Source organism: Schistocerca americana, chromosome 2, assembly GCF_021461395.2.
Source record: "Schistocerca americana isolate TAMUIC-IGC-003095 chromosome 2, iqSchAmer2.1, whole genome shotgun sequence".
Lineage (NCBI taxonomy): Eukaryota > Metazoa > Arthropoda > Insecta > Orthoptera > Acrididae > Schistocerca > Schistocerca americana.
Window position 1 is genome coordinate 413097048 of NC_060120.1, and position 17367 is coordinate 413114414.

Below are 17367 nucleotides of genomic sequence, written 5' to 3' on the forward strand. Positions count from 1 at the left end.
TTGTGCGCCCGATCTACAGAGAGTGCACATCGCTTCTCAGTATGAGAAACAGCAGCGGCACAGCATCGACAGCTACGAAGAACCAAGGTTTGCAACGACCAAAGCGAAATCCATAGCGATGGTAGCGTAACTGCATTTGTCTGCCAGCAGCTGCCTGATTGCTTCGTCGTCTTCCAACATGGAAGACGCTCTCTTCAGTGTCCTTTAATTACAGCAGAATTCTAGGTGGCTTCAGGTTTTAGTTTGTAAGTTGATACATCGTTCACATCTTGCCACAAGTGGTTATGAGCAAAGTCATACGTCGTTGTGCAAAATTACATGCACCAACAATTATGAAACCTCCCCATAGTGTAATTGCCTTACTTGAAAGAAGTGCTTTTCCTGTCTCACGTTGTCTTTAATGAGATATTTCTTTGAAATAAGTAGTTAAATGGCGAAGAACATTGACATCTTCTAACAAAAGTTTATCCTCCAGTGGTAATGACTTACTTTCTGAATTCAAATAGTTTAATTATTTGAAAATCATTAGAGAATGTATGTCATATGTTATGTTGCTTGAGAGCTGTATTTCACTGATTTTCTTCTTATCTTACGCTCCAAATGAAGTCTGTTGCTTACATCATTTTAACAGATCGCACATAATACCCTAGAAATGCTGTGGATAAAGGTAAATAAATATTCTACTAAAACACAATTGCTGAGTGCGCTTCAAGTCATAATCCCTTTGTTTCTTAATTCGGTCGGTGAGATGAACTGTGCTGTTTCATTGTGCCTCTATCGGGCACTCACGAGAAATTCACACTACTTTTGCATATGGTAGTCGTGAACTATCATTGAGTGGGTCGGAAAGGTTTCTTAAAAGAGAGAAGTATAATAAGACATAAAGAAAATGCTACTAAGGGTAACAGTATGTTTGGAACACAACTAAGAAAATCAAAACTGTAGATGGCACAGAAAATGAACAACAATAAATATCTCATATGAACGGCTGAACAAGATGGTGGAAGAAAGAAAGCCGTAGAGAACGTAGTCACAGGAGAAGAATTAGTACTTCCACATCCAGTGATCTGTTTTGTATCAGGCATCAGAGACTGGATAAGGTCCATGCAGTTGTTGGCTAGATAGAAGGATCTTTTGCATTCTTGGCTAAGTTCACCAGTGACTCAACGACAAATATATCATTGACAACGAGACGTAAAGTTTTAATCCAACTCTTTTGTTTACAGTTCCACTTGCAAAAACACGGAAGAGTGCGGTACTCTACACGTATACATTTACGTGTCTGGAACGACTCTGACGCTAATTTTTGGTGTACGGTAGTGTATTCCACCATTCTGACAGATCAAAGAAGCACCTGCCCTCATTTCTCGTATCGCTCGCCCAGCCACGAATAAGCACACCTTCGCTTGTGTGTGCTCCAGCGAACACATATGTGTGGACCAATATTTCTTTCCTCATCGGTCATTAATCATGTAGTTGTTCGTCTAGTGCATATACCACCATCCAGAAACCAATTTTGTGTGTGGCAGTATATAGTATCACCCTTCCGACATTTTCAGCAATGACAGGTCGTACCTGATATGCGATTGGTCCCGTTACCTCGATCTCGCACTGTGCATATCTTTGATTCTTGGCCTCGTCGGCTGAGTATTCTTGGTGTCAGTTCATCAGTAAAGATACGAAATTGTTCGATAGTTACTTCACATTACCTCGATTGTTCACGAGGAGCGTGTGAGAACTAACTAAAGGAACACCTAAAACTTTCCGTTGGAGCTCTCATTTATCTTATTTTTATTATGATGATCATTTCTCCCCTACGTAGGTGGGTGTCAACAAAATATTTTCGCATTCGGAAGAGAAAGTTGGTGATTGAAAATTCGTAAATAGATCTCGCCGCAAAGAAAACCGCCTTTGTTTCAGTGACTGCCACCCCAACTCGCGTATCATATCAGTGGCACTCTCAGCCCTATTCCGCGACAACATGAAACGAGCTGCCCTTCTTTGCATTTTTTCGATGTCCTCCGTAAACCGTACCTGGTAAGGATCCCATACAGCGCAGAAATATTCCAGCAGAGGACGGACAAGGCTAATGTAGGCTGTCTCTTTAGTGGATTTCTCGCATCTTCGAAGTGTTCTGCCCACAAAGCGCAATCTTTGTTTCGCCTTCCCCACAATATCATCTACGTGGTCTCTCCAATTTAAGTTGCTCGTAATTGTAATTCCTAGGTATTTAGTCGAATTGCCAGCCCTTATATTTGTGCGATTTATAGTATACCCAAAATTGATCGGATTTATATGTCGATGACCTCGCATTTTTCTTTGTTTAGTATCAATTTCCACTTCTTGCACATTGACAAATTCTCTCTGGATCATTTTGTGATTGGAATTGATCGTCTGGTGATTGTACTAGAAGGTAATTACAGCATCAGCTGCAAACAATCTAAGGGGGCTGCTCAGATTATCACCTAGATCATTTACGTAAATTAGGAACAGCATAGTGTCTATGACACTACCTTGGGTTGGGTTGTTTTGGGGTAGGAGACCAGACAGCGAGGTCATCAGTCTCATTGGTTGAGGGAAGGACGGGGAAGGAAGTCGGCCGTGCCCTTTGAAAGGAACCATCCCGGCATTTGCCTGGAGCGATTTAGGTAAATCACGGAAAACCTAAATCAGGATGGCCGGACGCGGGATTGAACCGTCGTCCTCCCGAATGCGAGTCCAGTGTTTAAGCACTGCGCCACCTCGCTCGGTACGACACTACCTTGCGGAACGCCAGATATCACTATTGTTCTACTCGATGAATTATCATGTATCACTACGAATTGTGACCTCTCTGAGAGGAAATCGCGAATCCAGTCACACAACTGAGACGATACTCCATATGCACGCAATTGATTAATAGTCACTTGTGACGAACGGTATCAAAAGCCTTCTGTAAATCTAGGAATATGGAATCGATCTGAGATCCCTTGTCGACAGCACTCATTACTTCATGGGAATAAAGAGTATCCCTAGAACGATATTTTGTGAATCTGTTTTGGTTATGTATCAATAACTCATTTTATTCAAGGTGATTCATAATGTTCGAGTACAGTATACGCTCCAAAATACTACTGCAAATTGAGGTCAGTGATATGTGTCTGTAATTAAATGGGTTACTTCTATTTCCTTTCCTCAATATTGGTGTGACCTGTGCTACTTTCCAGTCTTTATTTGCTTAAAGACGTTTCACACCGTACGCGCCGACGGCAATCTGTCCGACGGCGCATAAAACGCGATTCATCTATAAAAGCCACCTGTAGCCGTCTGTGGACGACCAGTTGAGGTACTCGTGTGATAATTCCAGCCCTATTTGCGACTGAACAGCAGTCAGTATGGATGCACGAACCAGGCCCCTAATGCATTGACCCATAAGCAGCAACGTTCGCTGAAGGTTGTTGGAGACACTTTTGGTAGCCCCTAGGTTCATCTGAGCGGCCAGTTGCTCATTAGTTGCGCTCCACTCTCCTGTACACATCTTCGCAATCGTCGTTCACCTGTGTCATGTATAGTCCGTACTACATCACGCCTGGGAGCCCGTTTTCGACAGTGCCATTTCAACATGCAAGGCATATTTTAACTACGGTGGTACGCGAGCAGTTTACGGAATCAGCCGTTTCGGAAATGCTTCCACCCGTGGAGCGAAAGCAAATTATTGCATCCTTTTGAACGTCAGATAAATCGCTCCGTTTCGGTGTTAGAAGAACGACAGCACTCTTTTCCTCCTTAACCCCCCCCCCCCCTCCCCCCTCCACCGGGACGATTTACGCGCTTTATATACTCTCTCCACCGCTAGTGCTGCAGTGCTGCTACGTCCCGTCTGTGAGTGGTTCTTGCACGTTGATGTCGCACACATGTGGTGGTCATATTAGTGCGAATCCACCATTTATGGGGTGTGTCACGTAAACCTTACATTGCAAATATTGCGGAAGTGGAAAGTGCTGTTGATGTACGGTTTTCATAGAAACGGTTGCTAATCAGGGACTCGTGTTGTTAGCCAAAAACCAGATTGTATTAATATTGAGAAAGTTTTTTTATGCAAAGATACACTTTTGTAAATGTATCATTGTCTGTTAACATTAACATACTAGAAGTGGGGTAAATGAAACTGTCAGTGTGTTTGTTGCAGGTGTCTAGAGCGAGTCGTTTGAGAGATATCGTATTTTGAAATCTTCCCACACAGACACTTGTACACTAAAGAATAACACTAATGCATACACTATTTATATGAATTCTGACCAGCAACGAGACAGCTGAAAGCCGCGGTTGTGTTCAGACTGACTACCGGCAGCAGCAATACACGCTTCCAGTCCGATATTGGAACGACTTCTGCACACGTGCTAGCGTTTCAGTGGAGATGTCCAAGAAGGGGATAGTAATACGTCGTTGCATATCATCGGGGGTAGTTGGTATTAAAAAAAAGGACTATGCATTGAAAGCCTATGGACTGAAGCTCACTCTGTAACTGTGTTTTAGTAGCAGATTTCTTTACCCTTTCAGTTCTACAGAATTTATAGAGTATTACGTGCTATCTGTTAATTTGATCTGAGCATTAGAATTCGCTTATAGACAGCGTCTTTCAGCTTTCCCCACCGAAAGTTGTCCCCAAGTCTCTAAAATCCGGGGAACAGGATGGCCAAGGTTCAATGCGTTCAATCCAACGATTAGGAAACAATTCGTGTAGGCATACTGTAGTACGTCGTACGCTATGGGCTGGAAAGCAATCATGTTGGTACCACAGGTTCCCCCTAGGCTGCAGAGGAACGTCTTGTAGCATTCGTGGAAGATGATCTGTCAGCAGGCTGCGAAACTTGTGAGAGTTCAGTGTTTCATCTATGAAAAACGGTCCAATGAGCTGGCGATTCACTAACAGCACACGGTTACAGTCTATGGATGCTGACGTTCCACCTGACGCAGCCAACCACGATCGTCAACATACCAATAGTTTACCAGGCCCTGATTGGTAACTATGGTTTCATCACTAAACAAGATACATGATACGTCTGGAGTATACTGTCTTCATTTCCATGTACAGAAGTGAACAGGATTCTCATAATCATTTCCAAGCAGCTCTTGATGGAGACAGATGTGTTAGGAATGGAACCTACACTACAGCTATTAAAATTGCACCACCACGAAGATGACGTGCTACAGACGCGAAATTGACCCGACAGGAAGAAGATGCTGTGATATGCAAATGATTAGCTTTTCAGTGCGTTCACACAAGGTTGGCGCAGGTGGCGACACCTACAACGTGCTGACATGAGAAAAGTTTCCAACCGATTTCTCACACACAAACAGCAGTTGACCGGCGTTGTCTGGTGAAACGTTCTTGTGATGTCTCGTGTAAGGAGGAGAAATGCGTACCATCACGTTTCCGACTTTGATAAAGGTCGGATTGTAGCCTATCGCGATTGCGGTTTATCGTATCGCGACATTGCTACTCGCGTGGTCGAGATCCAATGACTGTTATCAGAGTATGGAATCGTTGGGTTCAGGAGGGTAATACGGAACGCCGTGCTGGATCCCAACGGCCTCGTATCACTAGCAGTCGAGATAACAAGCATATTATCCGCGGGGCTGTAACGAATTGTGCAGCCACGTCTCGATCCCTGAGTCAACAGCTGGGGACGTTTGGAAGCTAACCATCTGCACGAACAGTTCGACGACGTTTGCAGGAGCATGGACTATCAGCTCGGAGACCATGGCTGCGGTTACCCTTGACGCTGTCATAGACAGGATCGCCGGCGATGGTGTATTCAACGACGAACCTGGGTGCACGAATGGCAAAACATCATTTTTTCGGATGGATCCAGGTTCTGTTTACAGCATCATGATGGTCGCATCTGTGTTTGGCGACATCGCGGTGAAGGCACATTGGAAGCATGTATTCGTCATCGCCATACTGGTGTATCACCCGGCGTAATTGTATGGGGTGCCATTGGTTACACGTCTCGGTCACCTCTTGTTCGCATTGACGGCACTTTGAACAGTGGGCGTTACATTTCATATGTGTTACGACCCATGGCTCTACCCTTCATTCGATCCCTGCAAAACCCTACATTTCAGCAGGATAATGCACGACCGCATGTTGCAGGCCCTGTACGGGCCATTCTGGATACAGAAAATGTTCGACTGCTGCCCTGGCCAGCACATTCTCCAGATCTCTCACCAACTGAGAACGTCTGGTCAGTGGTGTCCGAGAAAGTGGCTCGTCACAATACGCCAGTCACTACTCTTGATGAACTGTGGTATCGTGTTGAAGCTGCATGGGCAGCTGTACCTGCACACGCCATCCAAGCTCTGTTTGACTCTATGCCTAGGCGTATCAAGGCCGTTATTACAATCAGAGGTGGTTGTTCTGGGTACTGATTTCTCAGAATCTATGCACCCAAATTTCGTGAAAATATAGTCACATGTCAGTTCTAGTATAATATATTTGTCCAGTGAATACCCGTTTATCATCTGCATTTCTCCTTGGTGTAGCAATTTTAATGGCCAGTAGTGCATGTCGACGGAGAATGAGTAAGATACTTACCTGACTCACGCCACTTCCTCGTGTGATTGCGCGGAGCTAACGCGCAGACCGACTGTAACAGCAGCAAGAATATTAATTTTCCACTGTTCTGACGTCGCTTATTTCCTTCTGTTACGTTGTCTAGGTGTTACACTATCACTTTCACGTAACTGGTTGTAGACATTGATGAATATGTGCCGAGTTGGTTGACGTTTATAGCTTGCCGCAGTCTTCGTACAAGAACGAACTGTATTCTTCCTACACTCTCCATACACCATAAGCATTTCGGCTTTTTCTGCGTTGATTAACCCCATCGTTCACTTAAGACTTATTGCTTGGACTGTCACACACTAGCAAGTCGCATTGCACTCAAGGAACACACAAGCACACTGTAAGCAGACATAGCCACATCGAACCTACCAACAACACAGACTGAATGTCACAAACAAGTGTCGGAGTCGAAGCTTTCCAGTGTACGATACGTCGTGAACTACTCGCATTAGATTCCTACAATAAACATCACTGAAAATCTAATTTAGAGTACTTTTTAGTTTGTTGATGTCAACAGGCATTGTTCCATTTGAAAAAGTATATGTTAGCACAAAAAATACCGTTTCTAAGTATTATTACAATTTGTTGTTCGGCTTAACAATTCGAGCTCCTGACTACCAATTCATTCCGTGAAAACTGCACATCAATAACACTTTTCATTTCCACAAAATTTGCGGTTCATGTTTTAGGTGATTCATCTGTGAAGAATACTCCTGGGTGATTCTGCGTGATTAAACTCACACCATTACAAGATTCAATGTGCCTTTGATACAAAGCGTTTTCGATGTTTTGAGAACACGTATATGATGAAATGTTCTTAGTGAGAAATGAGATTACTCATCTTCTTGCTCATATGTCCGAAGCGACACTGCCACGCTGTGAAATATATTACCCATATTCAAAAGATAAAGCGCATGTCCTGATGAAGGGAAATTGTGGTTGTAGTTGTCTTTCCGAAGCAAAAAATAAGGTAGCCTGTATTTACAATTTTTTATTATTTTGCAGGAACAGTGGAGATAACTTCATGAGTTCCTCTGGCCATTAATACAGATGTTAAGAGGTTATATCATTATCTGGAAAGGTATGAAAATGCCTGATAATCATCGAAATTAACTGAAGGCTTACACTAATAAAATGGGCAATAAAATATCTTAAAACACAGTTAAACCGAATCAAAAACTCCCAGCCCGCATGAATCAGAAAAAATTCGTGCCATACAATCACACCTTATCCCAGCTCCACAAGGACAGAAGAAAGCACAAAAATCTAAAGAGAGCAACAGCGTGTATTATACCAAATTACAACACACTGGCACTGCAGCTACTGATTCATCTTGAAAACAAAAGAATTGATGTAATCAACTATGAATACGAATTAGAAATGTGCCACTGATCATCACAAAGTGACACATTGTCACGTGAGAAGCCGAAAAACTAGTCGTTTGTGCAGATAAGACGCCAGAAGCATCACAAACATTACTGTTGTCTATGTGACTATGGTCTAAATCGAATACGCAACTAAATAAATTGAGGGAACTATCGTAATGAGAGACGTTAATGGAATTGAACGAAAATGTCAATTTTTTATTTATTTTTTGTATATTAGTACAAATTAATGAACAATAAGTTCTCAAAGTTTCAGTGATGAAATCGCAACAGATGTTCCTGAAAAGTAATTAAATGACTGCCGCGACCTTCCTGACAAACACACTTTTTGAAGCAGTACATCAATACTTACTCGCTGAATAGATATTCCACTCTACTTTCAGGCAAACTTGCACAGGATACATTTAAACGGCTGTGATGTGTACACTTTGGCTTCGTATATGATGTGTGACTTTTGTCAGTGATATAAAGGGCAAAAAGTTCTACGATGGATTTGGGACTGGCGAACAGGACAAACTCACTTAGAACATGACAGACACTCTTAAAGTGTGTTATGGGAAGATTATCAGACGGAACCTATCAAGTGACATGAAAAGTGCAGATGGGCCACCTATTTCCACGTGGTGACAACATATGGACATCCCATTCATCTTCTGTGCCACATTAGCTGAGGTAAGTGTATCCAGGCTCAGGGGGATAACAACCCCTACATTTACTAGTAGAGGCTTCCAAATTGTATCCTGGATGCTGTCAACCCCACTTACAGCTTTCTGGCCGATCCTTAACTTCTAAAAATATGTGTTCGTGCCGACACCGAGAATCCAAAGTAGTTTCTAAATTCACTAATATAGAAACGACGATCTAAAACCACATATTCATCTGCTACAGCTGTCAACATCGCAACTTAGGATACAGTTCTTTATTTAATGATGGAAAGGTATGGAGGATGTAGATATTAAAGATAATGGACTTTAAGATACGAAATTTCACTGAAGACATCTTGAAAAAAATTGAAATATAGCGTCTCTCTGCAGCTGAAAAGTTAAATGAACACCTGATAAAGGAAACACGGCAGAAAAGAAGAAACACAAAGAGTAGGCTTGAAGTGAAAGAGGACCCTGAGTACAGATCTGGGGCCTTCTAAAGAGGTCACGTAAGAAACAACGTTAGGTTGAACTTTAAACTGCATGTCCTAAAATTACTTTTCTTAAGTAAATATATCTTTTTCTCAAAATCTGTGAAAGCTACAATTATGAAATTTTGTACACTTATTTCTATAAACCCTATGAATGTTGTCTCAAGAGTCAATTTTGGAATCCTGAGTGTAGGCTGAGATATGGGGCAAGTGCTTGGAATTTTGTATGCATTTTATATTATTCCTACAGAATTATATTTTAAAATTTATTAAAATTCTCCTATTCGATCTCATCATAAAATCTCATGAGAAAAGCTTACTATATGCAAGGACATTAAACAGAGATAATTTTTTAGAAACCTTTTGAATAGTTTCCTAGCAAGGGGTATTTACCTCAATTTTTGACAAATATAAGTTTAAATTCAATAGAAAAAAGAGGCAAATATATATAATCCAAGGAACTTAACAGTACATGTGTTTATTTCATGTAAGGCATGGTACAAAATTTCGTTGCCGTATCTTAGAAATTATGGATTTGGTGCAACTTTAAAGTAGTGTTTGTTTTTCATGAACGTCCCCCCATAAGTCAAGATACCGGAGCCAGAATCGGTGTGATACTAGAGTGAACAGTGGTGGTATCACGTCTTCGCCGTCTTCTGCCGATTCCGTAAGAGAGCTGAGGATCGCTGTGTCCTTTCAGCAGGTGGGCGCCATTGAGATGCAGCTGCTTCCTGTGTGGACGGTACTGGCGGCGGTCGCCATTCAGCGGTGCCTGGCCACCGCCGACCTGACGTGCGACTGCCGCATGCGGCAACTGCGGGACCCCTCGATCAGCCTGCACTGCTCCAGAAGAGAGGTACGAAGCTGCTCTTGGCACAAGTGGGATATTTTCATTTGGGCACATCTTTCTCCTCTTAACCATTTGACTACCATCGGGACGTATGTGTCCCACTATAGTTAACATCGAACCGATCCATGTTATTGTTACCTACTAATGGTTAGCAGAGTTATTATATTTACAGATCGCAGCTGTAGGTTACACTGTTCTCAAGTTTTATTGCCAACCCTCGCCTCCGTACTCTCAGTTCGAATTAGGCAACCCAATTACCAGATTCGCAAATCGAGCTGTCTTCTCACCTTCCCAGACATATCGCGTCAACGACTTCTACTCACGAATTGACGTTTGTCACATCACAAACTAAGACCGTATTGAACACTTGCAGTGTGAATTACAAACTTGGAGATATGTCCTATCCACTGACGTATGTATATTTGTAGTTTCTGGGCAGTCGTCTTCTGAAACGCTGGAGATTCTTATAAACAATACTGTTCAAAAATGGCTCTGAGAGCCATGGGAATTAACATCTGAGGTCATCAGTCCCCTAGAACTTAGAACTACTTGAACATAACTAACCTAAGGGCATCACACACATCCTAGCCCGACGCAGGATTTAACCTGCGACCGTAACAGTCGCACGGTTCCGGACTGAAGCGCATAGAACCGCTCGGTCACAACGGCCGGCAGACAATCTCGTATGTGACGCTCCCCAAACTCCTTGGAAAACTAAACGGTAGGATACATTCTTTTCATATTGTTACCACTGATTGGAACATGAATTTAAATAACAATTCATTATCTGATTTGATCCATTATAAATGGTTCATTAGTTTTTTTGAAAAAAAAAAGTTAGCACTCAAACGGTTCAGCGACACCTATCGAAAGTTCCGTCCTACATACCTGAAAGATCTACAGATGTTTCAAAAAGATTCATCCGTTTTCTGTAGTCCACGTCGTCTCACATGAATATGAACGAAGGCAGAAAAGCGAAGGAAAAAAAAAAAAACCAGCTCGGAGTTCCCTACGCCCTTTACGATCGATCCATCGTTGAGGCGTATCAACTGTTAATAAATGCCCTTATATGTAGGCGTAGCTGAATTGTTGAAACGAAGAACGCACATCGTCTTTTCGCTGTGTTATCGTTATCTCGACGGAGGAAGGGAAATGGCTCTGAGCACAATGGGACTTAACATCTATGGTCATCAGTCCCCTAGAACTTAGAACTACTTAAATGTAAGTAACCTAAGGACAGCACACAACACCCAGTCATCACGAGGCAGAGAAAATCCCTGAACCCGCCGGGAATCGAACCCGGGAACCCGGGCGTGGGAAGCGAGAACGCTACCGCACGACCACGAGCTTCGGACGGAGGAAGGGAAAATACCACTGAGTAACCCGTATTCTTCGGTATTTGCTGTGTTTCGTTTGCAATAGGTATTTTCAAGAACAAGATTATCGCTCTGCAGCGGAGTGTGCACTGATATGAAACTTCCTGGCAGATTAAATCTGTGTGCCGGACCGAGTCTCGAACTCGGCAAGTGCTCTACCAACCTTTTCTTTTTTTTTTTTTTTTTTTTTTTTTTTTTTTTTTTTTTTTTTTTTTTTTTTTGCTTGCCGATCTCATTTTGTTGGTTGCATTTGTTCGAGGCGGACGTTCTGTGACACCTGTTCACGTTCATCATTGATCCAGTTACTCAGTTTTTTTGTTACAGAGGGCAGCTAACCCTCTGACCGAACAAGCTAAGCTACCGTTCCGGCGACCAACTCAGCTACCCAAGCACGACTCACGACCCGTCCTTACACCTTCAGTTCTGCCAGTACCTCGTCTCCTACCTTCCAAACTTCACAGAAGCTCTTCTGTGAACCTTGCACAACTAACACTCCTGGAAGAAAGGGTATTGCGGAGACTTGGCTTAGCCACAGCCTGGGGGATGTTTCCAGAATGAGATTTTCATCTGTAGCGGAGTGTGCGTTGATATGAAACTTCGCAGAAGAGCTCCTGTGACGTTTGGAACCTAGGAGACGAGATACTGACAGAACTGAAGCTGTGAGAAGGAGTCGTAAGTCGTGCTGGGGTAGCTCAACGCCGCCACGGTAACTGAACGTGTTCGGTCAGAGGGTTAGCTGACCTCTGTAATTAAAAACAAAAATGAGTTAATTGATCAACGACGAACTGAAACGCGTGTCTTGCGACGTCCGCCCCGAGCAGATACAACGAACAAAAACGAACAAAATGAGATTAATAATAATATAAAAGAGTTGGTATAGCACTCACCCGCGAAAGGCAAAGGTCCCGAGTTCGAGTCTCTGTCCGGCACACAGTTTTAATCTGCTAGGAAGTTTTAGGTACTTTCAATTTTGTACTAATATTTCTTATTACTAATAAGCGAGCAGAAAAACGAAATATCAGGTAGCCATAGCAGTAGTGCTAAAATTTTTGGTTTTTTAATGAGTAATTTTTATTTCTAAGACTTACATTGCTTTGAATTATTCCTTAGTATAGAAAACATGAAAAGCAATCAGTGCTAATTTAATAACAATACCGATTGAAACGAGCAAGAAACACACGGTATAAGAATTGGTACAGCATTGTTGAGATGATAGTGTCCATGCCGCCGTGCGTCATGGATTAAGGAACGCGTGTAGTGCAGTGTGCAAGACTTGAACCAACCTGGTCTCTACGGTAGTTTCTCTTTCGTCGCTGGACATCCATTGTGTTGCATAATGGCACCAATCCGATTCTGGAAATGTTTTTACTAAGTGATGTTGCAATGAAGTACAACTCTTTATTGGTTTTTAAAGGATTAAAGATTTGTCTGTCATTTCTATGAAATAACGAAAGAGGAAGGAACTCATGAAACAGTAATAAATTAGAATCTTAACATCATTTCATTCTTTGTCTGCAATAAAAATAGAAATTAGCTGATCTGCTTCCCTTGTCTACGTTACAAGTCTTATCTGCTTGCAGCCCTTGAAAACGGACAAATTGACATGAAAACTGGAGTTTATCAACCTCAGTTTTCACCCATTAGCACTCACTAGCCGTAATGCTCGTATGGTGTTATGATCCCTGATTACAACATAACTACTGAGCACAGTTTCAAAGGAGAATACTGATGATTTGGTCTAGTATTCAGTCAATTATAACTTTTAGAGAAAAGCAGCTCATGGTGGATGGACTAAGATTTCTTTTGTTTGTGTATTTATTGATTCTATGTCTCTTGAAACTTAGTGAGTTACAATTTTTTAATATTTGTTCAATTTCCATGTTTATTACAGGAAATAATAGAAAAAAACAGCAAATTGGTTATTTCCGAAACAGGGTTATTAACGGTTTTAACAGCCAGGAACAACTGGCGTGCGAAAAAACCGATATAATCCGAAACCGGTTGTTTCAGCGATAACCGCTATCCCCAATCTCGACTCGACCCACATTGGGTAATGAAGGAGCTAATTAGCTAGTTAGCTGACGCACCAGCAACCACATAAAACGGCGGCTTATAGCTGCAGCCAAGGTAATCTTCCAGCTTCGATGCATAAGTCAAAATACACCGCACGGTTCCATCCCCATTCATTCAAAATGTACAGCCTTGTGAAATCGGATGAACGTCTTTGGAACACCTTGTATGGTATCACAATGTTCCGCAACCCTCTCTTTATTCCGGTAGTGCTACTGGTCCGTGTGTAATTAGACAGCCTCTGTGATGGCTTGAAGAGGAGAGTCATTAGCTGGCAGAATGTTTAATTCACCTGACAAGAATTACTGTACCCTCAGGAACACACATACACAGTTTAGAAACGTGAACCACGGTTTTTCCACAATTAGAATAAGCAAAAATTGTTGCGTTTAGCATTCTTCGATGCCGAGATCGTTAGAGACGGAGAACCACCCCGATTTGGGGAAGGACTGGACAGAAAATGGGCCGTGCCGTTTCCAAAGGACCCATCCCGACCTTTGCCTCAAGCGGTTAGAGAAGCTACGAAACATGTCTGGAAGGCATGAGTGAACCGCCAACCTTTCGAGTTTGAGTCCAGTGCCTTACCAATGCGCTACCTAGCTCTCGGGCTGTCCAAAAATACAGATTAAATAGAAAGTAGTTTAAAGGCAATATCGAGAAGCTGAGCACAGGGCTAGCAGTGACATTTGTAAAAATACAGCAACATACTAAGACACATTTTAGACGAAGAACGTGGCGAATAACGGAGTCTAAAACCGTCCTCACACGGGACGAATTGGCTAACGCTGGCCTGGAGCTGTACGAGTTCTGTAACGCCGCTTCCTCTTATTTCATGTTGAGAAACCATATCATGGCGTGATCACACAGTAAGTGCACCGTGCCCCAATAGAGGCAAAAACGCCCTCTATTTCACAGGCAGAGCTTGCGAGATTCCATACCGTATTTGTCGTCTTCGCTATAAGCCCATATGTGCTAAGTTTATTTTACAACTTCATACGAGTGTGTGCTATTTCTAAACACGAGTACATTGAGTATCTCTAGATAACGTGTCGTTATTGGCACGATTTGATGTAGTAAAGTGGTGGGAAAGTCATATTGGTGACAACATTATGAATAGTATAGCTGCTACTCACCATATAACAGAGGTGCTGAGTCGCAGATAGGCACAACGGAAATACTGTCGCAAAATAAGCTTTCGGCCAACAAGGTCTTCGTCAAAAATAGACAACAGACACACACATACGCGCGCACGCGCGCACACACACACACACACACATACACACACATTGGGACTGATGACCTCAGATGATAAGTCCCATAGTGCTCAGAGGGCTCTGAGCAATATATATATATATATATATATATATATATATATATATATATATATATATAGTCAAGCAAACGCAACTCACACGCACAAGACTACAGTTTCTGGTAGCAGGAGCACTGCATGATGGGAGAAGCTACTGGGTGGGGGTAAGGAGTAGGTTGGGGCGGGGAGAGAGGGGGATGCAGTTTCATATTTAATTATTTTCGTGTTTTAAAAGTACGCCGTTTTAAGCCAAGAGCACACTGAAGTTTCGTCAAAAACACGTCGTTCTTGTTAGGATTTTTTATAATGAAATGCCACCAATAACATATCGGCGACTAAAGCCTTCAGAAGATCGTAACATAAAATACAAGGCGAATTGTAGTCGAGCTTCAGCGCAGTGGAGTTAGATGGGGGGGGGGGGGGGGAGGGGGGGGGAGGGGGGAAGCAAGGTACAAAAGAACGTGTTATCCGTTTGCGACTTACTGCACCCGACATTTTTCATTTTTCACAGTTTTTTGCGGGTGATCAGCACCAGACAGCACTCAGTGAAACTAAAGTAGAAAATTACTAAGAGACAAAGACAGTCGAGCGTACTGAATTAAAAGAGTAAATTACTATAGAAGTAAATTTTTCTTTTCCTCACAAAGTAAATCTATTTATTCTGTAAGTGATGGAAAGCACCATCAAAGAATACGCTGCTACGTTAGTACCTTATGGAGGAAATAAGACCAAAATCTAGCCCTAAGCAGTTGTAGAAGTAATGATAGAGAATAAGGTGTATTCTTCGGTTTCTGCGTGTTAAATACCGAATTCTATGGATTACCTGGACTACGAAGAATATATGGTAATGGAGGAAGAGCTAGACATCCCAAGAATTAGGGTTTTATTGGAGGGAAGAGACCCATTTGCGGTGTATACCGACAACGATTTCAAAATGCTAGCCAGGTTCAGTAGGGCATATTTTGAGTCGCTTCTTGGTAAAGTGGAGCTGTTACCGTAGCATAATGCTTGTCTCCTAAGCTGCGACTTCTTTGGGGATTGCGAATATTTCTCACTGGTACTTACCGAATTTGTAGCAGTGGATCTTATTAACATCCATCGTACTACTACTGGAAAAGCTTTTAACGTTGTAATAAACAGTTTAATTGACTTAGAGCCACTGCATATGTCAATGCGACAGAACAAAGAAAGTATATCAGAAACAGAAGGGAATTCTATGGCACTGGTGGATTCCCGAAGCGCATTGTGGTCATACACTGGTGTACAAAATTAAAGCAACAAACGGATATTTTCCATAGTTACGTTTATTTCGCCACAAAATAATTTAAAAAGATGATAGTAAAGTAGAAACAGCGTAAAGAATACAGAACGTAACCAACTGCCACTTACATAACAGTGAATGAAAATATTCTTCGTTTCTTCGAACCAACGGATTTTCACACACATTCCGATCACTGGTTAGTGTACTTAGTATGGAGTGTGGCCTCCTCTGGCAACAATACGGGCCTGACAAAGAAGGGGCATGCTGTGAATGATGACATCAATCCTATGTGAGACAATAACGCCCCTTCTTTCAGCAGAGCTGCTCACAACTCTTGGAGAGTGGTTGGTGGATGCTGACGTGATGCAGCCGATCTCCGTAGTGCATGCGAGACATGCTCTACGTGCTTCAAATCGGGAGAGCGAGCAGGCCACGCCATGTATGTAATATCTACCGTTTCCGCGGAAACATCATCTACCCATGGTCTATGACGTCGCGCATTATTGTCCATCAGTACGACGTCTGGTCCCACAGAACCTTGCAACAACCGCGCTTGATGTCCCAAGACCTCTCCAATGATACCTGACAGCAGTTAAACCTTGGCGATTCACTCGAACAATCTCATAAAGAGCCATTCGAGTGGTCAACATAACCCCTGTCCCTCCTCCTTGATATCAGTCTCTTTCCACAATTTCCGGGCCCCGAAATCGTGTTCCACGTTCCAACCAGGGGCGAATCTGCCCACAATTGCTTTCCAGAACAATTCAGGACTCGTCTGTGAAAAGAACATCGGTCTACTGTCCGATCGTTGGCATTTTGACGACTCCACTGTAGACGTTCCCTTTTGTGAAGACGCATCAGAGGTACACATACTGCAGGTCTCCAACAATAAAGGTCACTCTGCTGAAGCCTTCTGTACACTTTTAGCCTTGATACAACACGTCCAGTGAAAGCTGCGAGCTCAGATGCCAGTTATGTGCTGCACCAGGGCCCTTACAGCCAAATAATGCTCCTCTCTTTTTGATGTGACACGTGGTCGTCCCTGCCCGGGTCTTCGAGATACAGTTTAGATCTCTTCACTACTAGAAACAACAAAACGAGTCACATTAATAAATCGGGCCATATCAGTTTGCGACTCTCCTATTTCCATTCTTCCTATGGCCCTCCAATGCTAAGAGTCTGGTTGGCGTCTTCTCTGTTCCATGCCGCACAGTCTGTGACTGTGTACACAGCGATTATGGATGTGGGACTATCCGGCAAACACTACTCCATTTGATAGGTCTCGTGAGGTCACCGTTGGCGTGGTTGTCCGTCGAACGGTATGCCATTTTCCGTGGACAACAGGATCGTACGGATATCTGTTGACAGTTT

The 17367-nt window shown here is 42.7% G+C and overlaps 1 protein-coding gene across 1 annotated transcript in view; it reads left to right on the plus strand.

Moving 5' to 3' along the window:
* The window catches only part of LOC124595240 (macrophage mannose receptor 1-like), a 77514-nt gene that overhangs the window by 10005 nt on the left and 50142 nt on the right, over positions 1-17367 (plus strand). Inside the window, exon 2 of the mRNA XM_047133899.1 lies at positions 9831-9983. Within this exon, the coding sequence (XP_046989855.1) occupies positions 9846-9983 (138 nt within the window). The 5' untranslated portion in view covers positions 9831-9845. The remainder of the gene's footprint in view (positions 1-9830; positions 9984-17367) is intronic.